The 22,871-nt window shown below is 36.0% G+C and overlaps 1 protein-coding gene across 6 annotated transcripts in view; it reads right to left on the reverse strand.

Annotated features, from left to right (window-relative positions):
- Positions 1-3,640: 3,640 nt before the first annotated feature.
- Positions 3,641-22,871, reverse strand: part of LOC111196809 (nacht, lrr and pyd domains-containing protein 1b-like) — a 65,345-nt gene continuing 46,114 nt past the window's right edge. For 3 of the 6 annotated variants that reach the window (XM_049472420.1, XM_049472422.1, XM_049472423.1), the window contains 12 exons: positions 22,431-22,568; positions 20,634-20,675; positions 20,465-20,509; positions 18,396-18,433; positions 17,543-17,598; positions 7,003-7,217; positions 6,673-6,923; positions 5,812-5,946; positions 5,276-5,402; positions 4,889-4,918; positions 4,074-4,115; positions 3,641-3,980 (listed from right to left, as the gene is read on the reverse strand). In XM_049472420.1, coding sequence (XP_049328377.1) covers positions 3,682-3,980; positions 4,074-4,115; positions 4,889-4,918; positions 5,276-5,402; positions 5,812-5,946; positions 6,673-6,923; positions 7,003-7,217; positions 17,543-17,598; positions 18,396-18,433; positions 20,465-20,509; positions 20,634-20,675; positions 22,431-22,568 — 1,418 coding nt within the window. In that variant the 3' untranslated portion in view covers positions 3,641-3,681. Of the gene's footprint in view, positions 3,981-4,073; positions 4,116-4,888; positions 4,919-5,275; positions 5,403-5,811; positions 5,947-6,672; positions 6,924-7,002; positions 7,218-12,484; positions 14,544-14,675; positions 14,706-15,091; positions 15,128-15,656; positions 15,784-15,867; positions 16,003-16,750; positions 17,002-17,080; positions 17,296-17,542; positions 17,599-18,395; positions 18,434-20,464; positions 20,510-20,633; positions 20,676-22,430; positions 22,569-22,871 lie in introns of those variants that run through there. The other 3 variants (XM_049472421.1, XM_049472424.1, XM_049472425.1) reach the window with 3 other exon arrangements.

Consider the following 22,871-nt stretch of genomic DNA (forward strand, 5'->3'; position numbering starts at 1 on the left):
TGTCCAGTATTATTTATTTTACTTTAATCCTGGATATATGGAGATATTTGGAGTGCATTATTAGTATCAAGACATACAGGATTAATGACTTCTGCAACAAATTTGATAAAATTCTTTTATTTTTTAATATGTCAGTATTGTTATTCACTCAACTAACAACAAATTGTGTAATTTAAGTAAATAAAATAAATATATTTTATATTCATCTCAATGTACAATTTTGTCAATGCAAACAGTTCTAATAAAAACCATGTGACCCGCATTAGTGATGTCACTTCCTCTGGCGGAAAAAACGTGAGATGTCAAACTTCTAATCTCATTAATATGTATAACATGTTGCAGTATATTAATTCTAAGTTTGAGGTTTGAACCTGAGACCTTTTGTCCTTTTACATAATTATAGACTCATATCACATTTTGTTTGTGAAAATTTGTTTGTTACTGATGTACAACAATGTATATTTTTACTTATGTATATTATACATTTATTAACAAGTGAAAGAGTGTCTCAAAATTCATTATATATTTAAAATTATATTAAATATTTTAAACAACACATACATATGGCTATCCTAGGATATCCTGCTTCACCATCAGCAGCCGGAGTCTGAGAGAACACAGTTGTCAGTTGGCGAGCTGGGGATCTGGCACTTTCCTCTGAGCACACTGTTGACTGCCTAGTAATGCTGCATTGGTAGCAGTTAAAAAGGAGGTGGAGATCTGACTTCACATGTATTGGAGGAGGCATGGACTTGTCCTCGTCCTCCTAGTGTCTGGAGTATGCAAGTGGGTTAACTAATTCAGCTAAATTGGGGAGAACATTGGGTAGTAAAAATATAAATAAAAAGTAGGTTATCCATATTGCAGTATATATATATATATATTTATAATATATATTAAGTAGACCCACCACCAGAAATTGTGTATAGAGACATTTGCATTAAAACAAGCCATTAGCCAAACAATGAATAGATATATATTGTAATTTAAAGTAAATAATAGTGCTGCCCTCCTGTGGATAAACTCAGTATTACAGCATTTCTTATTTATATAGTAAATAACAGTGCTGCCCTCCTGTGGATAAACTCAGTATTACAGCATCTCTGATTTATATAGTAAATAACAGTGCTGCCCTCCTGTGGATAAACTCAGTATTACAGCATCTCTGATTTATATAGTAAATATTAGTGCTGCCCTCCTGTGGATAAACTCAGTATTACAGCATCTCTGATTTATATAGTAAATAACAGTGCTGCCCTCCTGTGGATAAACTCAGTATTACAGCATTTCTTATTTATGTAGTAAATAACAGTGCTGCCCTCCTGTGGATAAACTCAGTATTACAGCATCTCTGATTTATATAGTAAATAACAGTGCTGCCCTCCTGTGGATAAACTCAGTATTACAGCATCTCTGATTTATATAGTAAATAACAGTGCTGCCCTCCTGTGGATAAACTCAGTATTACAGCATTTCTTATTTATGTAGTAAATAACAATGCTGCCCTCCTGTGGATAAACTCAGTATTACAGCATCTCTGATTTATATAGTAAATAACAGTGCTGCCCTCCTGTGGATAAACTCAGTATTACAGTGTTTCTTATTTATATAGTAAATATTAGTGCTGCCCTCCTGTGGATAAACTCAGTATTACAGCATCTCTGATTTATATAGTAAATAACAGTGCTGCCCTCCTGTGGATAAACTCAGTATTACAGTGTTTCTTATTTATATAGTAAATAATAGTGCTGCCCTCCTGTGGGTAAACTCAGTATTACAGCATTTCTTATTTATATAGTAAATAATAGTGCTGCCCTCCTGTGGATAAACTCAGTATTACAGCATCTCTGATTTATATAGTAAATAACAGTGCTGCCCTCCTGTGGATAAACTCAGTATTACAGCATTTCTTATTTATATAGTAAATATTAGTGCTGCCCTCCTGTGGATAAACTCAGTATTACAGCATCTCTGATTTATATAGTAAATAACAGTGCTGCCCTCCTGTGGATAAACTCAGTATTACAGCATTTCTTATTTATATAGTAAATATTAGTGCTGCCCTCCTGTGGATAAACTCAGTATTACAGCAGTTCTGATTTATATAGTAAATATTAGTGCTGCCCTCCTGTGGATAAACTCAGTATTACAGCATTTCTTATTTATATAGTAAATAACAGTGCTGCCCTCCTGTGGATAAACTCAGTATTACAGCATTTCTTATTTATATAGTAAATAACAGTGCTGCCCTCCTGTGGATAAACTCAGTATTACAGCATCTCTGATTTATATAGTAAATAACAGTGCTGCCCTCCTGTGGATAAACTCAGTATTACAGCATCTCTGATTTATATAGTAAATAACAGTGCTGCCCTCCTGTGGACAATCTCAGTATTACAGCATTTTGTATTTGTATATTAAATAACAGTGCTGCCCTCCTGTGGATAAACTCAGTATTACAGCAGCTCTGATTTACACAGAAAAATAACAGTCTGATTTATATAGTAGATAACAGTGCTGCCCTCCTGTGGACACACTCAGTAGTTACAGCAGTTATTTAGAGGGTAATTTATAAATATTCCATCATCAACTAAAAATTCTGAATGTATATATAATAAATGACCCCTTTATTCTCCAGACAATGTACATTAAATTTAAAACAAAATGAACATAAACAACAAAAATGTCTAGAAGTTTAAAAATGCAAAACTATACAAATAAACAAAAAACAATTATTGGTTAAAATAAACTTTTATTCCTGATATCTGAAGGAATCATACATCACATACAGATGGTGGATAAATGTGAAAATGGAAGCTTGTACAAATAGTGTACATATACTGTAATGGAAAAATAATTTATCATAATTTCTGCTTTAAAGTAACCACATAATAATACTGTAATGCATACACAAATGTTAAATGTCTATTTATTGCTGATTAGGAGGAAATATGTGCTGCAACATATGTGTACTATTATACCACAGTTAGTTATGATGGCACATTGTTGAGCTTCATGTAAAAGTTCTTAACAGCTTTGTCAGTTATGAGATTAATAGCGCATATAACATTACCTAATGTTTTGGCCATTGTTCTTAACAGTGATGATTGGGAAATGATGAACTGTTTCTCAATTATTTTGACTGATGGGTGGGATCTTCTGGTGCTGTTTTGGGAATTGTCTGACTGCAAAGCTGCAGAGCCACAGTTTCACTCAAGGCCTTTCAGACACAGGTTTAGGTCGGCAGTTTCAATCCAGCAGCTTCAGGGCAGCAGTTGTGTGCGATTAAAAGTATTTTGTACATGTACATTTAAAATGCCCCCAGTTTAGCTGAGCCAATTGTCCACCCACTCACTAGTAACATATCATTTAAAAGGGCAAGCTCATGTCTTCTATGATACATATAAATCAGACCCTGCCTCTTTTTCAAACTGCTGCCAAAACAACATCACTAAGCAGCAGTAGTGATGAACGCTGAAGCTACATGAAGTTTGGAGGTGTGTAGTGATGATGAACTCTGGATTATATTTATATATTTTAACTTGTTTTATTTGTTTAAATTGTTTATTACCCCCCTCACTGTAAAACAGATCAGGTCTGAAAGGGTTAAACCTGATGAGTTTGGCCAGATCTTTTTTAAGTGTGCCGAAGTTACAGATCATAATCAGACCAGGAATCACATTATAGTGTGTAAACAGGAGTGAAGTGCTTTACTTTGGTTTTGCTTTGCTTTTCAGGCATTAACTCTTTCACAATATAAGGCTCATGACTTTGCAGACTCTCAAAGAACTTCCTCTTTATCTCCCGCCCCCCAGACAGGAAGTCATACAGCGCCCTCATCTGCTCCTGTGGGGTTTTACATGCTGTGATGATGGAGTACTTCTCCTCTCCTATGAAGGGCTTCAGGTCATCTGCTATAGGGGTCACTAACCAGACCCTCTGGATGAGTTTAGCCCTGTGTTCGTCCACAAACTGAACAGCTGAGAGAGATCACAACAGTGGAGATAAATAAAGGTATAATATACATAATATAACTTATATTTTTTTAAGATACAACATCTAGATAAGCTTACCACAATCTTTGGATGTATGTTTTTCTCTTTCTGCAGTAAAATCTAATAAACACAAACACATTCAGCAAGTTATGTTAATATTGTACGGGTCTCACCCATCATGCTTAAGTGGTTTAAAAAAAGGGGTTTTCTACAATAAAAGAGTCTGAGGAAATTTAAGCATTTCAACATTTATGCATTTTCCATTATTACTCGAATTGCTTTTGGTACACATTAATGACACTATCTTACACCATGTGCTCATTGCTATCTTAAATCCTGCCAACAGTCTTTTTTTACGTCTTCTGCCTGCATTGTTTAAATAGGAACAGTGCTTACGAATATAGCTACATAGATGGGTGTGGTGATCTCGAAATGAGGTGTGTTCAGATATCCTATATTTCTGGAGTATTGCTATCTTGGCAGTGGAAAACATGTGTGCACCACTGTTTCAAGTTGCACAGTGGACAGCTCGCCTACAGATTGCTAAAATAGGGCCTTTGTACTCTTTGTTGTTATTACATAATATATAATCATAACAGCATGACTTTTTACAAATACACAATTTACAGAACACATTAACAGAATTATTTTTATTTAATGATAATTTAGCTTCACGTTACTGAGGAGAGTTTTAATGTTAGTATTTTTTATTCGTGTAATCAGGTTATGCCTATGTTGTAACTTGCTAGCTTAATGGCCTTGGCCTTGTTTTTTAGTACTAGAGCTAGATTACATCCTAAGCTGCTGTCATTAGGGGTGTCACTATGTCAGCTTATCACAAGGAAACCTAATATCATAAACTAGACACATTTAAGAGTGTTGGTGATACTTACCAAAAGAATTGGACTTCTTTCTATATTCCTCTATAACAAAAGGAAATAGCAAAATTAAAGACAATAACAAACATACTGCAGAGCTTCATACAATACCAGTAAACGTTTAGAACACACCCCTTCTTATTCAATGTTTTTTTCGTTTATTGAGTAAAAGTTAAGGATAAATTTATTTTCAGACATGCCTCTATTAACCTGTTCATGCAGCTTGCTATCAGCTGCCGGAGCCCAGAGAGAGCACAGGTGGGTACAGTAGATGGCGTTTACCACCAATTGCCAGATTTACCACCAATCAAGCATTCATGACACCAGCATGGATGCATGAATGCCTACATTAGAAAGTTTTAACTGGACAAAAACACAGAACCTGTTTTGAGTTGAATTTACCTGTCCGGATTTCTACATCCCAGACGGATTCCTCTTTCTCATTAACCAAATGCAGTCCAAAGTCATCCTCTGCGTTTCTGACGTACACCTCACAGTACTTAATGGGGGAATACCTCAGCTTCAACCTCTGAAGAAAAGAAACAAATGTTTAATTTAAGTTAGTATAACGTTTTAAAGGCTTTAGAAGATAACATGAGCCATTTAAAAAAAAAACATAAAAAAATCCCCCAGTTTAGCAGAGCCAATTAACCCACCCATTCTTGACATTGGAATCCATCAGCAAGCAGGGGAGCACCAGACCCCTAGCTCTGATACACCAGCTAACAGACACCTGTGCTGACCAGCAACACAATAGGAGTGATGAGGAGAGAGAGAAGCACCTCCCCTCCCAGAGAAAGCAATGCCGATTGTGCTCTCTCAGACTCCGGCTGCTGATGCCTTTAGGGTATGACCACCTTAGGCCATGTTTCCAGCATCTTGGTCTGTTGAGCCACTTTAAGCTCACATTAGCCATTTTAACATTATTTTAGACTTACCTCAGGTTTAATTGGGGAAGACATTAACTGATTTTTCCTTCTGGTTTCAATTTTGTACCGAGTCTTCATGAGCAGTGATCGTTCTGGACACGGTTTATCAATTTTTATAGCATCTTTCTCCTTTTTCTCCACTTTCTGCAAAATAGCAAAACAAATTGATGAAGGATCAATCAAAACACAAACTATAGATGTTTTCAGATCTTAAGCAGACAGTAAATAAATAAATAAGTAATCTGCAACTGTTCTTAAGAAATCTATTTTGGCTAATTCTTACTTTAACTCTATTATATTTCATTACCTGAACTCATTACAAGTAATGAAATAACACAGAATCTAAAAAAGTAAAAGTTGTTCCTTTGGTTTTAAGTGTACATAATAATGTGCTGTTAACACTAATGCGTTAATTAAGCCTGGTGACATATTATATGATTTTGTCCAATTTTAAAAAATCATAACTGCCCCACAAAATCAGAATCAGAAATTAATTTATATCCATCTAAATCAATTTTAAATTTTAGCAACAAAAACCTGATGGTATAATCCAGCCTACTTTTGTCACAAAAAGCAAAAATGCAAAAGAAAAAAACCCTGAAATTCTTTTTAAACACATTTATTTCCTGGAATTTAGAATTATATGTTTAGAAAATTCACTGACCTACAATGTAAATATTTCTGTGACCACCCTTACTAATAAATTGACCTATTGCTAAAAGCAATGTGCAAATGCACACACACAGCTTGCCTAGCCCCTGTAGAAGCCAATAGTATAGGACTTTCTGGAACTATGCCTAATACCAGGTGTGAGCTAGTTAAAGGGGTACAAAGCCTTTCGGACGGGATGAGTTGGGAATCCATCATTACCTGGATTATATTCGGGTCAGAGGTCACCAGGTACACATGAAGGGTCAGGTGAGCCGTCAAGGTTTGGTAGATCAGAACCTCACAGTGAACTTTCACAGGGAATCCACTTCTGATCAGTAAGCCTTTAGGTGAGAAGGTGGGGTGGAGGAGTTTAGCATGGAAGCGGGTCAGCTCACACTTCTCTAAGAACATTCCCCCGTCCTGCACGTCTAGAACTCGAACCTCGTCTTTCAGGGAGTCAGAACTCGATCCTGTGAACGTAAAGAGTTTTAGTACAGATCAACCAGCAGAGAATTAGAGAAGATGATCCTCCATATCTACGACCCTCACCTAAACAGGCCACATGTGGTAGATGAACTTCAGTAAGAACACCAGAGATGACGGTGATGTCCATTAAAGGCCCACAAGGTTCAAACTGCATCCTTCTGAGATCTTCTCTATACAGCTCCCAGTCAGAGAAATGATACTTCAGACTAACGTCACCGTCACAGACCCAGCGGAGACCAGATGCTGAACACTCGTATCTCCCAGCAGCTGAGCTGACCCTGGACATCAAGAAGACAGTACAAATATAATGTTTACAGAAAGTGTAAAATCAGTCAGAAAACTTTTAGGATTTAACATTGCCTAATGTACTGAGCAGGGTTCTTTCACGATTTTAAAAGTCAAATTTAATGCTTTTTAAGATATTTTTTAGACCACAATAAATATAATTTAAGACCCAAAAAATTGAGTCATATTTTCTTTGGTAGAAAATAAATTGTTGTATTGGAAATCAAAACTTTACTATGCTGAGACCACAGTAGGTAAGCTGACACTCAATGACACCTAGGAGACTGTTATACTGAAAGATAACCATAAAACAATATAATAATATAATGTAAGTACCTGTAGATTGGATTTTCATTTACTAGGGTAAATTCAGGTCCAGTGATCTTCCATCCTGTTGAGACCTTAAAGCAGATCATTCAGTAATCCAACCCATACGTCAACCAATCAACCAACGAACAAATCAATAAACAAATCAATTAATCAATTAGCTATCCAAAATTTCCATTAACAATCAAACAATAATCCAACAATTAAATAAATCAATACATTAGACAAACAATTAACCAACCAATGATCCAACCAAGCAACAAATAAAAACAAATCAACTGACAATCAAACAGTGAACTAACAAACCTGTTTAAATAATCAATCAATCAGCAAAACAACTCACCAATCAATCGACCAACCAAATCAAAGCTCAAGCAATTATTCCATCAGTTAACCAATTAAACCAATTATTTACCAATCAATTAATACATGAATTGATGATATATAACAACCAATCAACTAACTAATTAATCATCTATCAATCACCAAATCAATACATAAATCAATCGATCAATGCATTTTCAGTATTTAGAAGTGTCTCAGTCAATATCTGAGTATCACTCCAGTAGGCCTGTCACAATAACTATTTTTTGGCCAATATATTGTTTTAAAAAATAATTGCGATATACAACAATATTTTGTGACATTAAGAGACAGTCTGTATGTTTTGGGGAATTAGAGAGCCATCTGGTGAGAATGTGTCATTTGCAAAGAGCATGTGAAAGAGTACTTTTAAAACATGCAATTGTGGTGTGGTCCTTTCCAGATTGGATGAATCTGGTGATTTGAGTGAGATTTTAGTGTCTGTTTTTAGAATGAATGCATATTCTCTGCCACACTCACAAAAACTACTGTTTTAAATTAGGGACTGTTGCTTTAAGAATATTTAGACACTGGTATCAGAACTCGACTCTTCATGCTAAAAAAAAAAACAAGGGGCATTGTTGAGGTCAGCAAAAATGATCAAGGTTTGAATAAGTCAACAATGTAATTATCGTGACAGGCCTACTCGTTTAATATTTCCTTCCAACACATTTGCGGTAAATCATCATGTTATAATTAGAGCTGATTGAATAATTTGTAAAATATACAGATTGTGTTTTAGAGCTTACCTTTACATCCGAGCAGAATTTACACAGACTTCTTGACCCTAAATATTTCAGTTTCATTAATAAACGAGTCTGAACAGAAATTAATGAAGGTACTGTTCCAGAATATCTCACCAGAGTCTGCAGGCCTCTCCTGAAGTCGTGCTCTGGATATCTGGCTGGATGTTTTTGGTTTTACTGAAACACAAAACAGAAATACAAAGAAATACAACAGTGTTAGATCAGCGTCATACGAGGAACCAACGTTTGATACAGTTCACATGCTGGTAAGTAACACAGAACAGTGGTTCTCAGCCTAATACTGGATGCCTGATTCCCACTGTACTGAACTACTGTATTTAATCTATTAAAGCAACAGCAGCAATGTGGAACATAGACTATATGGACAGGAGTATTGGGACACCTCTCAGCGTTATATAATATAATTATTATTATTATTATTATTATTATTATTATTATTTTTTTTTTTTTTAAATCATTGGTATTAAAAAGGATTTATCCTGCTTTTGTAGAATTAACTGTCTCTACTGTCCAGAGAAGTCTTTCTCCTAGGTTTTGGTAATACGCATTGCTGTCAAGATTTGATTGCATTCACTGACAAGAGCAGGTCAGGAAGTTGGATCCTCAACATCAACTCTTCTGCTCCAGAGAGCCCTTTTCTTTTGGCAGTAAGTGCATTCATTGAAAGGGGTGTCCACAAACATTTGGACACAAATACAGTTAAAAACAAAAAGTTAAAAAGATTTACTTACTTTTCTGTAAACTTTGAACAGGCAATGCCATTGATCTCACTGCAAGAGAAAAATTAACAATATAAGGAGGTAGGAGTTAGAGGTGCTTATAGTCAGCGCTGAAAGTAAAATAAAATAAAATAAAAAGCCTCTTACTTTAGAAGAAAACACTGGTAACTTGATAAAATATACCTCAATATCTATCTTGTATTTGTAGATATCTTAAATGATCATTCGAAATAATCAACAAACAAATAATCAATAAACATGTACGTAGAACAAACCAAATTCTAGCCAGTTTAGCTTAGTTTAGTTCAGCTTACCTTAGCCAGGGTGTTCTATCGAGTTCTACTTATCAATATGTACTTTTTAGAGTTCAGTGGAGGCAAAGCTGGAATTTGCTAGGTTGTGTTGGTGCTAAATAGCTAGCTAGCCAGTCCCTGATTTGGTCCTCAAAATTACTGTGGCTCTACATAAGGGTGTCATGTGAAACCCTAGAATATGTAGTCATTCATTTAGCATGTACCAAGCAAAATTACATAAATCACATTATTTATTATACTAAATTCACAGTCACACGATATAAGACATAAGATCACCTATTGGCCGAGCAGAGTCCACTTCTGATTCTTGAAGGAACATGTTCTTGAAGGAACTGACCAAGGACAAACCAACGTCCATTCCTTGCTGCAGTCCCCAGAGAGCCTTCTCTTCTTTACTGTCTTTACTGGAAGGGATATACCAACATGAGTACTGCACTTTACTTTCAAAAAATATATTAAACTAAATCAGTCACTAATTCTAGTTACAGGAGATCAAACTCAGTTTACCCAGTCTGATCCTCGAGATCTTCGTTTTCAGTCAAAAGACCTTCTGGAAGCTCTGCTCCATGTTCATCTTTATCAAGAATTAAATAAATTTGAGCATCCACATATCCTCTACAGTCTTAAACAACGATACACATACATACATGAATAAATACATGCCTATATATCCTTACTTATGGGCAAAAGTATTGAGACATCTTTCGGCATTCATTTTTAATATTATTTAGGAGCATCAGATCAGCATTAGTGAGGTTGGGTCAGAAAGTTGAATGTTCCCAAATAATTGCATCCAAAAGTATTGGACAGATCACCATTCACCACTATTCTATTCTATTCTATTCTATTCTATTCTATTCTATTCGTGTATGTAAACATTTCTGTCAGGAACGGGTGCAACTTAGCTAAAATAGCTAAATTCATATATCAGGGTTCATACACTTTTTAACCAATAAATTTCCATGACTTTTTCACGACTTTTCCATGCCTTCAAGGCGAATTTTCATGACCATACAAATTTTAAAACATCAGTGCAGACATAAACAATAAAACCAAAAATCAACCAAAACTTTGATTGATATAAGTAACGCCAGGTAAAGTACAACATTCACGGCTCGAAACACACAAAGGCATGTACTAATACCCATAATTGATCATGGGTGTGTTTTAGGTGTAACGTGAAATAAATCAATCGCATGTTTCTTGGCATTCTCTTTAAGAGCCAGTGTTTTTAACAGCGCAGTGTTTCTGCACTTCTCAGAAAAGGAAAATGAACTGCTTGTTCATGCTGTGAAGGTACGCAAGCAGGTCCTTTACGGAAACAGATATATTATTTATTTTATATACTCTGTTTATTGCCGATGTAAAAGTTGGGTTTGCAATGCTGAGCATCCTTGTATGTGTAAATAGCGGGGGTGTACATGCGATGAGTGCACGGTGCACCTGCGATGCCAAGATAGGAATGAACTTCTGATGGTTGACTGTTGTCAGGGTTTAAATCAGTCAGTGGTGCATCTGTGTTTTCCGATGGTAAGATAGCAATACGCCAGAAATTTACCTGAACACACCTCATTTCCAGACTAGAATTCCCATCAGTGTAAATATATTTGTAAGCTTCATCGCTTTTAAGACACAGAAAATGAAAATGGAAAATAGATTGTTGTCTGGGTGTAAGATAGCAATGAGCATCTGCCTATAGTGGCATTTTCCCACATAGGGATTAAGCCTAGTCTTAGACTAGACTACATCTTCATTCAAAATGCTGTGAAGTCCAAGGCTCGGCTTGAACACAGTCTGAGAAACAACCCCACAGTGTATGACCGACTGAGATTGTTTACTCTGCAGTTTTATCACATGATTAGTGGTTGCTGATTTAGAGAAGGAACAAACATCTTCTGCAGAGTTCATAAGAGTATCATATGTTTACACTCACCGCTTTCAATACACTTCGCCATTTCTCTCTCTCAGTCTCTCTCACGTGTCCAGAATTCAGTGTATTTAGAAGTGATTCAATCTGAGAAAGGAAAAGAAAGAAGATTCGATACAATACTGATGTACTGCAGACGTCCCACTTCTCCAGCGACCTCTGTGATTTTCACAACAGCTCCCGCAAATCACTTACAATTACTTAGAAAGCATTCAAACTATTTTTGGGATCAATCTGGCAACCTGATTGGTCTTGTGGTAGTGAAGAGTGATGGGTAGTGAAAACCTGGATTCTCTACAAGAAGAAGAGCCCAATTACCTCTAGGTCAGTTCCAATAACAAAGTGTTTTTATTCATTTATTGAAATTTCCAAAAATAGAAAAAGAAAAGAAAAGAATATCTGACCATAAACTAACTAAATATCTGACCATAGCAAATACTTGCCCTTTTAACCATCAGTCCCTAACACAAAATTAACCCTGTCTCAAATCAGAACAGGAAATCCCCAGCACCACAGATGACTCTCCCTTTTATACCTGTAGCCCTGCTCCCTTTTCTAATTGGGCCAAACCATTACTACAAGTAGGGGTACCTTAAAGTAATACACACACATATACATTAGTTCTAACTCTCTTCTTTCCCACAGGTGTTCCAGTAATGAGTATAAGCACAGGAGTTAACATGGCCACCATTCTCCCAGGACCTCCCCCCCCCCCCCATATAAGTACATTTAGTATATTTATAGAGACGTCACTAGGTGGTAAGTATTAATACATATTTGTTCTTGCTCTTATTCCCCCCAACGACAACAACTAGGTATGTACATTTAGTATTTTTTATACACTACAATGCAGTACTGGTGACATAGTGGGCCTCTGCTATCATTACAATATTTTACTTTTTGGTCACCGCCAAAAATGGCCCAGCAGTACCAGTACTGCTATTAATGTTGAAAAAAATGGAAACATATAAAGTAAATGATAAGTCATTAGCACTACCTTTCACCATCACGTTTGAGCCTCCTCACCTGGGTACAGTCTGAACAATTCCTTCTATTCTATTGGTTCCTTTTTCTGGTCAGGTGGGACAGATTCACAGTTCCAACCGAATAAGTCTGGACAGCGTCCCTGACGTGGATGAAAGACTTTAACCCATTGAAGCTGCTGATGTTTCCTCTGTAGTTTCTGGGTTCCACTTTCTGTTCTGTCTGGGCTATCAGTGTGTCTAAACACTTAAACTCATGAACTTTTGAGATAACCACAAGGAGTTTCCAGTCAGAATCTGCTGCTGACGAGGTTAAAACAGCTAAACTCGTGTTCCAGGTTCTTTCAACCACAAACACAGAATATCTTTTCAGTATCTTATCAAATTAATAAAGAAATTGAAATGCAATTGACTAAAAAAATTGACAAAATAAACTCAATTAACACCACATCAGTATAAAGACAAGTAACTATTTATAACACTATAAAATTACTATGAATTATTATGAAAAAAACATTATGAATACCATGATGTACCGTAGGGGGCGCTGCACTGTGTGTTGTGACATGTTTTTCCTGTGACCACAGCTACTAACCCTATATTAATCACTTCGAACATCTGGTTACTCTTAACACCTTAGTAAACAGTTCTGACTCCATTTACATTTTCATTTCATTATTCAGAAATGCCTTTAAAAAGAAAGCAGTAAATAAAAAAGAACCAGCGTTGAGATCTGTGACAAAGAAATAATATATTTAATTTCTTGTACTTGTGTACATACAAAATTAAAGTTTGTAAAAAAATAAATAGTAAAAAAAATCTTTGGGTAACAGTAACTTAAAACATGAATGAAACAAAGGAAGGAAAAATAATATTCATATTTTGTATCAGTTGAAACCTCAAAAACAGTTCAAACATCTCCATTTCATTTTTTACAGGTTAAAAAGACAGAGTACCTAAATTGTGTACATAAAATACTGGCAGAATGCATTCTATTACCACCTGAAAATAGCAAAACCGTACAGTGAGTATTAGAACACAAACCGGATACCCCTCTCAAGAGTCCATAACTCAGCCCAGTACAGTGAGTATCAGAATACTAACCAGATACCCCTCCCAAGAGTTTACATTCTACAGTTCTGCACGGGAATTCTCAGACTCTCTTAGCTGGTGTTTGGGTTTCTACAGGGCTTCAAGTGAATTTGATTCAATAAAATGAACAATTTATCTTAATAGTGAATGCAGACTAAGAGCTGCACAATGATGTACTTTCAAGTTTACCATAAAAGGTTAATGTGCCATCCAGTCCCACCTGTGAACGTTATCAACATTCGAACAGATCATACTGAACCACAATCGCCAACAGCACTGGCCGCCAAACCTCTGGTTCATGATCAGGTCATCTCTGTCAAACACTGCTGTAATACTGAGTATCAATGAATCACGTAATACACAATAAATATATCACAAACACAGAACAAACAACAGTAACTAAATCAAATCTATTTGTATAGTGCATTTCAACAGATGTTGCTCTTGCATTCTCTCCGCATTTGCCATAATTATGTGTGTTTTATGCAAAATATCAAAAATACAAACTGATATTCTACAGCACATTTCAGTCGATACCGAAGTTAAATCAGCTGTGATGAGGTAAATCAAGCTCTAACCTTCTCCAGTTAGATCTGCAACTAGGTGAGGCTCATTCTTTAGCAGACTCTGGTAAAATATCTTCTCCAAACTCCCAACATCAGACAGGAAACGGTAGAGCTTCCTCATCTGCTCCTGTGGGGTTTTACATGCTGTGATGATGGAGTACTTCTCATCTCCTATGTAGGCCTTCAGGTCATCTGCTATAGGGGTCACTAATGAGACCCTCTGGATGAGTTCAGCCCTGTGTTCGTCCACAAACCAAACAGCTGGAAATAAAAGAGAGGAGTTAGGATTTATATGAATTAAATGTGTTTGGGAACCAATTTCTATCTTTCTTTCTGTCATTTGTACTACAACAATTTTTTTTACAAATCTGCGTGTATTTAGGATGAGCTTACCATAATCCATGGATGGAGCTTTTTGTTTGTCTGTGAAAATAAACACAAACACACACCAGTCTATACACTGTGCAGCATGTTCTTTTTTATACAACCCTAAAAATATACATGGAATTTCTACTTTATGTTAACAAGCTTGTCGGTGTGTCTTTGCTTTTGTAATAATGAAAAAAATACACCTTGTGCGGCTCGTAAAATAAATCAATCAGCGTGTAACTTGCTGTTCTCTTTAAGAACCAGGTGAGTTCTGACTTTGGTGGATTGCTATTTTATCAGCGCAGCAATTCTGAGCTTCTCAGCAGAGGAAACTGACCTGCTTGTTATGCTGTAAAGCAACAGGTAATTTATGGGAACAGTAATGGAAAAAGACAATGAATATAATGAATATAAACTTAATTCAGTTTTTTATCACTTACCACTGGAAGAATACCTGTCAGGCGTCCTGTATTCCTCTAAAATACAAAAAAACAGACAATAATTTACATTTACAGGTCATATCTGACTCTCTTATTCAGAGCTCCTTCAGAATTCAGAAGTGAAAGGAAGCCTGCATCCAAACAGGCACTTAAATCTAGTCTTAACTAAGGGTCTTGATCTCGTTACATTATATACATTTGATTAGTTTGGTTACTTTTGGTTTAATATTGCAGTTTAGAAACTAAACACACTAAAAAATGTCCTTTCATCATCACCATTTGTGGAGTTTCCCTATATCTGAAACTGCTTGGTTTATATTTATACATTAAGATTGATCTACATTTACAGTAGATACACACCAGAACACCAAAAAGAGTTAGAGTAAAGCACAACACAGCTTCCTTTTTAGGTCTGACAATCCAATCAATCACCTAAAACAGGCATTAATTAACCAAATAATAAAAATAAATTTGCATTCGGACTGGATGGCTCTCTCTCTCACACACCAAAAACCCCCATATAAACCCCCCAAAAAACTCAGAGCCTGTCTGTTGTTAAATTTACCCGCTCTGATTTCTGCAGCCCATACTTCCTCCTTCTTATTATTCATCAAGTGAAGCTCAAAGTCATCTTCTGCTTTCTTTACATATATCTCACAGTACTTAATAGGAGAATGCCTCAGCTTCAAACTCTAAAGAAAAAAAATCACAAGTACAATGAAAATTTATTTTATTGGGCAAAAATGTAGCTGTTTTGGAGAATAATGAAAAATTACCTCAGGATTGATCTTGGAATAAAAATCTTCGTTTCCCTTCTTTGTCTGAAGTGTGTACCAACTCCATGCTTGCAGGGATTTTCTTGGCGCTGGTTTTGAGATTTTTACAGCATCTTTCTCCTGCCTGTCCACTTCCTGCAGTGAGAACAACAACAAAGGACATTAACAGAATTCAATTAACTGGATTTTATTGGTTTAATATTCAAAATATATGTATATATATTTGAAAGGACATGGATGTGGCCAAGACCTAAAACCCAAAGAGTTTTAGGTTAGAAAAGTCTACATTAAATATTAATACATTGAATACTAGTGGACGTTTGCTTTAATATATAGCCATTAGTCCAAGTAAGTCCAAGTCAAGTCTTACGTCAACATAACACACAAATATAAAACACACAATGTTTATGTTTTGTAAGCCATCAGACTGGATTTGAAATGAAACAAATGAGATGGAATTGAAGTGTAACTTTTTAGGTTTAAGTCAAAGGGCATAACAAAAATAAGCAAAGAAACTTTTAGGAATTGCAACCATTTTCCTACAAAGCCTCCTCATTTCAGGGGCTCAAAAGTAATTGGATGAATTAACTTTACCATAAATAGAAATTTACTTTTTTATCCTTTGCAGGCAATGACTGTTTGAAGTCTGGAATTCATGAACATCTCCAAACACTGAGTTTCAATGTTTCCATTCAATGCTGTCCAGCTTTTGTTCAGTAGTTATTGTGAAAAAACACAGTATTAAATGATAAATACAGTCAAGATATAGATTAAATGGTCTTGACAAGCACATCCAAAAATGCTTAGTCAGCAGCTAAAAGACGTGCAATTTCAGTTTTTTTATCTTTTAAGGTTATTACTTATAAATGTAAATGGACTTTACCTGAAGTGTTTTGGGATCACAGGTAACCAGATACACATGAAGGGTCAGGTGAGCCGTCAAGGTTTGGTAGATCAGAACCTCACAGTGAACTTTCACAGGGAATCCACTTCTGATCAGTAAGCCTTTAGGTGAGAAGGTGGGGTGGAGGAGTTTAGCATGGAAGCGGGTCAGCTCACACTTCTCTAAGAACATTCCCCCGTCCTGCACGTCTAGAACTCGAACCTCGTCTTTCAGGGAGTCAGAACTCGATCCTGTGAACGTAAAGAGTTTTAGTACAGATCAACCAGCAGAGAATTAGAGAAGATGATCCTCCATATCTACGACCCTCACCTAAACAGGCCACATGTGGTAGATGAACTTCAGTAAGAACACCAGAGATGACGGTGATGTCCATTAAAGGCCCACAAGGTTCAAACTGCATCCTTCTGAGATCTTCTCTATACAGCTCCCAGTCAGAGAAATGATACTTCAGACTAACGTCACCGTCACAGACCCAGCGGAGACCAGATGCTGAACACTCGTATCTCCCAGCAGCTGAGCTGACCCTGAGAGACCAGGAAATACAATATTATATTTACAGAAATTAAGCAATTAAGCATTAATCAAGCACTATTTTATATATTATAAATAAACCCAACCTTCTACAACTAGCAGATCCAGATTTAGCAATGTGGTGTCCTTAGGCTGTGAATATCTTACTGACATCAAATTGACACTAAATATTACATATTACAATGCTTATCTTAATGTACATTATTTTATTAAAAAAGCAAAACAGATCAGGAGGTCTACCTGTACTGCAGATTTTCCCCAACTTCAGGATCAACGATGTTCCAGTCTGTTGTGTCCTGGTTAATTAACAGTTACATAATAAATAAAAAGTCAGTCTCTGTTAATAACTGACAGATTCTCATGTGCTTAAGGATTATATTCTGTAGTAACTCATAATGTGATCAGAATGTGTGAGCAGATACATTACAGAAACTTGCTAGTGCACACCACCATTACCCCAGTCCCATTTCCACACGCCAGTTTGCCAGATATAGAACAAAATAGCACACAAACAGGGTGCTGCAGCCATGGAAACAAGCAAACTTGCTATTTTTTGCCTTAAAGTAGGGTATTAAGGTTCGCTAACCATATAGTAATAGGAAAGCCATTCATTTAGGTAATTTCAACATTTAAGTGCAGCACTGGTCCGTGTGCAACTGGGTTATCAAGGCAGCAAGTATTTAGAAAAGGTAGCTAGCTAGCTGAAGGAACCTGGACTATGCTAGTTAATCTTGTCATGCTAAAATGCTAAAGAGCAAACTGGCCTCAGCTGTTTTCTACCTCAGCAGAAACAGAGGGGACAGTATCAGAAAGTTTCAATCTATACCGTGTAGTAACTCCAACTCCAGAATGTGTATTTTCAGAGCAGTTTTTTATTTTTTGGGATAATGGGCTTTGGATAATGATACAATAAATATACTCCAAATATTGCTTGCCACTGTGTCCTCATATCTAAAGGGAGACTGTGATGATGAGATAAGACATTTCTTCTACTATTTTCTTTGAATTGTAAGCATGTTAAAAATTCTACATAATCTAGACAATATTACATTTTGCAATAGGTACCAAATACAGATTGTGATTTAGAGCTTACCTGCAAAGTGGAGCAGAGCTCACAAAAGCTTCCTGACGCTAAAATGCAGAAATGACATTATTAAAAGGTTGAATATTTCCTGTACAGACTTATTATACTCTTGCACAGAATAAAGCCTAATAAGTATTGAATAAATAGTTTACAATTGTCTAATTAAGGCTTTATTAAGCAAATAATAAGACATGAATAAGCGCCTAATTTGTGTTCCTTAAAGTAAAGTGTTACCACTCATAGTTTGTGCTTTAATATAAGATTCTGTGATCACAGCCGAGTTCCTAAGACCAGAACAGTAAGAGACAATATCTCGCATTGTATGTATTATTGGAATTATACCACAGTTTTGTTTTGTTTTGCTTAGACTTCAGGATAAAGAAGAAAAAAATATTAATTGACCATTTATATATCATAATATGTGCAATACTGACATTCCTAGAAGGTCACTACCTGTATCATATTTAATGGATAATTTATTCTCAGCTAAACCTCAGAAAAAGAAAACACAGTTTTAAATAGTGTAATAATCAGAATTTATTAACCCAAAAGAGCCCATAGTGACGGGTGTGTCACACCCCCTTTAAAAGCTGTATAAAATTCCCTACAGAACTCTGACCTTCATTTTAACTCATAAAGCCCCTAAGTAACACATAATCTGCTGAACATCCTGAGAGCATCACTACAGGACAGTGTGTGAATGTGTCTTCATTTCTTGGCTCTACAGCCAAGAAAGCCCAGCAGCGTCTCTACTTCCTCCGGAAGCTGAGAAAGGCCCGTCTCCCTCCACCCATCCTCACACTCTTCTATAGAGGGACCATTGAGAGCATCCTGAGCAGCTGCATCACTGCCTGGTTTGGGACCTGCACCGTCTCTGACCGCAAGACCCTCCAGCGTATTGTGAGGACAGCTGAGAGGATCATCGGCGTCTCTCTCCCCTCCATCACGGACATTTACACCACCCGCAGCATCCGCAAAGCAACCAGCATTGTGAATGACCCCACCCATCCCTCACACAAACTGTTCTCCCTCCTGCCTTCAGGAAGAAGGTACCGCAGCATCCGGTCCAGCACGACCAGACTCTGCAACAGCTTCTACCCCCAAGCCATCAGACTCCTCAACTGCAGAGACTGAACTGATGGTTTTCTGTACATGCACACACACTCTTACCCCACTTACCCCAGAAAATGGAAAGCACTAAAAACCCTACTACCTCACTGGACTCTATTGCACACTGTGTAATAGAGGTAATTACTACCTCACTGGTCTTTTTTGCACACTTTTTGCACACTGCATAATTTGCACACTGTCTTGTTATTTATTATTCTTTGTCTGTATTGTGTTGTATTGTCTGTCTGCACTTTTGTACTGCTGCACTATTGTTCTGTCTACACTGTGTTTATGTGCACCATGGTCCCTGGAGGAACGTTGTTTCGTTTCACTGTGTACTCTGTATATAGCTGAAATGACAATAAAAACCACTTTGACTTTGACTTGACTTTGACTCATTAGTCTGACTTTATTTACAGACTGTAAGAGTGCTTAAGGGTAAGTGCTGGAAATAAAACTTTACCAACTCTTAAATTTTAAAAGTGTATTTTAGCTTCTACAGCTCTGTTCCAACCATTCAACCAATCAAAAACTTAAAGTACTCATTCTGACACCAATTTAGAAACAAGATTTACAGGTTACAAATTGTTGTAATTTGTGTTACATCAGAATTTTAACCTTTATATATTTACAGTCATGTTCCCACAATAAGAAAAATACAAATTAGCTGCTTAGAGAATTTATCAGATGTAATTTTTAATTTGGGTTGCAATATTCAGAGGTGCTTTGGGCTCTTATGGGTTAATCCCTGTGGGTTTGGGTTTTACCGTACGCAGAATTAAAATGGATTTGATTAGAAATGATAATTAAATGTGTTAATTCATTTTTCATTAGTTGCTGAAAACACTATTTAGACACTATCAAGACTTTGCTTTATAACTTCAGAGATTTATAGCTCGACTCATTAAGCATAAACTTCAATACTCAGCAGAAAAGCTGAGGTTTAACATATTTCACTTCTTACGTACTTCTCTGAGAACTGTGAACAGCCGGAGCTTCTGTACTCGCCGACACTGAAAACCGACAGAAAAAGAGTAAAAATAAATGTGAGTATTTTAGATCTACTGCCAGTTTTCTACTTTCTACCACCTTAAACTAGAAAATACACACTGTTAATATGCCATTTACTGTACGTACGTGACATTCCTCCCAGTGCAAAATTCAGCAGCGTCCCTGCAACTTCACAGGAGAAGAAAAAAATATTACTTTTCTGTGGAAGTTAATGTAAAAACCTTTTATTGCAATTCATTTTGGGCAGTTTCTATTGGTCCATTTAGTGGAGGCATTGGTAAATCAGTGTTTAGAACAAAGGGCTGTGGATTGGCAAAATACAATATCATACGTATTATGTTACAGGGGATATCACTATCATATTTATTAAATATAAAAATCTGGGGTACGTTTCCTAAAAGCGTAGTTGCTAAGTATGTTAGCAATATACAGAGTCTGAACGATGCGGTTGGAACCATCATTAAAACCATCATTAAGCAACTCAGGTGTTACATTTTTTTAAATGTAAACAATATATAACAGGAATATATGCAGAATGCAGGTATCAGCTATATACATTTTCAAAGTCATTATTTTATTTTAGTAATGGATATATTTCATAAAATATAATGTAAATGCAAATGATGCATTTTCAAATATATTTGATATATATCATATAATCAATTATTCATCCCTAAAAGCTTGTGTTGCCCTCATTAAAAAAGAGCATAATTTTAACAATTTTAACCACCATGCGACCCTAGTCACCCGTATCAGGACTGATACTGATTATAGTCTTTACTTTTACATTTTTTTTATGTCATAAATTTGACATTTTATAATGTTTCGTAGATAGCGCCCTAAATGCTTCGGAATTGCTTATAATATTTTGTTTAATAGAAGCAATGCCGAATGTTATAATTATTTCATTAATTAATATATATGTTATATAATAATAGTTCTAATTCTGCTTAGATTACTGTGGCTGCTGGTCTTGATGATAATACAAACAGCCTATTTAATGTGTGTAATGAAATGCTGTTGTATTGATGATTAATAATGTTAAAATGTTTGCAATTGTGTAAGTAGTAATATCTGGTTTTGTACAAATACTAAGGTCTGTTAGTGAGGAAGGATTGATACAGCAGGGATCCAGAGTTTTGGTCACGTACACCACGTATGACACACATCACGCATCGGAGCCTAGGGGGTGGGGGTGTATAAAATGCATGAGGGGGGTAGCTAAGGTAAGCCAGATTCTCTGTGTGACTACACTCTAAACTTCGTTACTCACTTCGATCCTGACTCAGCATTCAGCACAATTCTTCCACTCCAAACTACCATTTTTTCCACAACATGTGTTAATACCATAATTTTGGTCAAAACCTGTATATATTTTGGTATAATATTGTAAAATATGTTGGTTTTTGCACATTTTCTACTGGAAAACTCTGACTGAACGTGCCTGAAAACCCCCGAATTCAGACTAATGTGGTACCAACGAAGTACGGCGGTTTTGGGAAACAGACGTACTTCAGATGTTAGTCAGTTTAACAATGTATTGTACCATGTTAGTTCAAAGCAAGGCTTCAACATTTTATGGGAAACGCACCCCTGAACTACTATCTAGTGGTTTAAACACAACACTACATAAATAACTGTCTGCTGCCAAGCTGTACATGTGTTTCTGAAAATCAGTACAGTACTGCAACACTAAATATCATGAAGCGATATGATAGCAAACATTGCTTACACCCCTGCTAGAGTTATTGATGACAGGGTTGTGGATTGAATATTAAGACTCTGATAAGCTGCCGCTGTTGGGAAACTTGACCAAAACCCCCAAACCTCACTGTGTCACTGTGTGTGTTTCCTAATATCTTCTATTTATCATAAAATTCGAACTGAAAAACTACAAAAATGCCCCCCAAAAAAACAACTTACATTTAGCAAACTGTTTCTGAGCGGTTTGTATCTCGTCATCCATTATATTTATTTCCTCCTCATGAACATCAGTAAACTCGGTAAGTGCCTGGAGTATGGAGTCTGAAGCTGAGGACTCAGGATGTATTGGGACTAGTGCTGTCAAGAGAAATAAAAAAAATGGTTCTAATTAAATACAGTTCAAAAAGAGGAGCAGAAAGTGATAAACGTAAAAAAAAATAATAATAACACGTTATTTCTTGTGTGGTTGATTAACAGGGTTAATACACATTTTAACCAATATGTTTCCATGATTTTTTTCATGACTTTTCCATGCCTTCTAAATAATTTTGTTAATTGTCCATCTTTTTTTAAATATATATATATATATATATATATATATATATATATATATATATATATATATATATATATATTTTTTTATTATTATTATGTTTAAAT

The sequence above is a fragment of the Astyanax mexicanus genome, chromosome 25 (assembly GCF_023375975.1).
Source record: "Astyanax mexicanus isolate ESR-SI-001 chromosome 25, AstMex3_surface, whole genome shotgun sequence".
In the NCBI taxonomy this organism is placed as follows: domain Eukaryota; kingdom Metazoa; phylum Chordata; class Actinopteri; order Characiformes; family Acestrorhamphidae; genus Astyanax; species Astyanax mexicanus.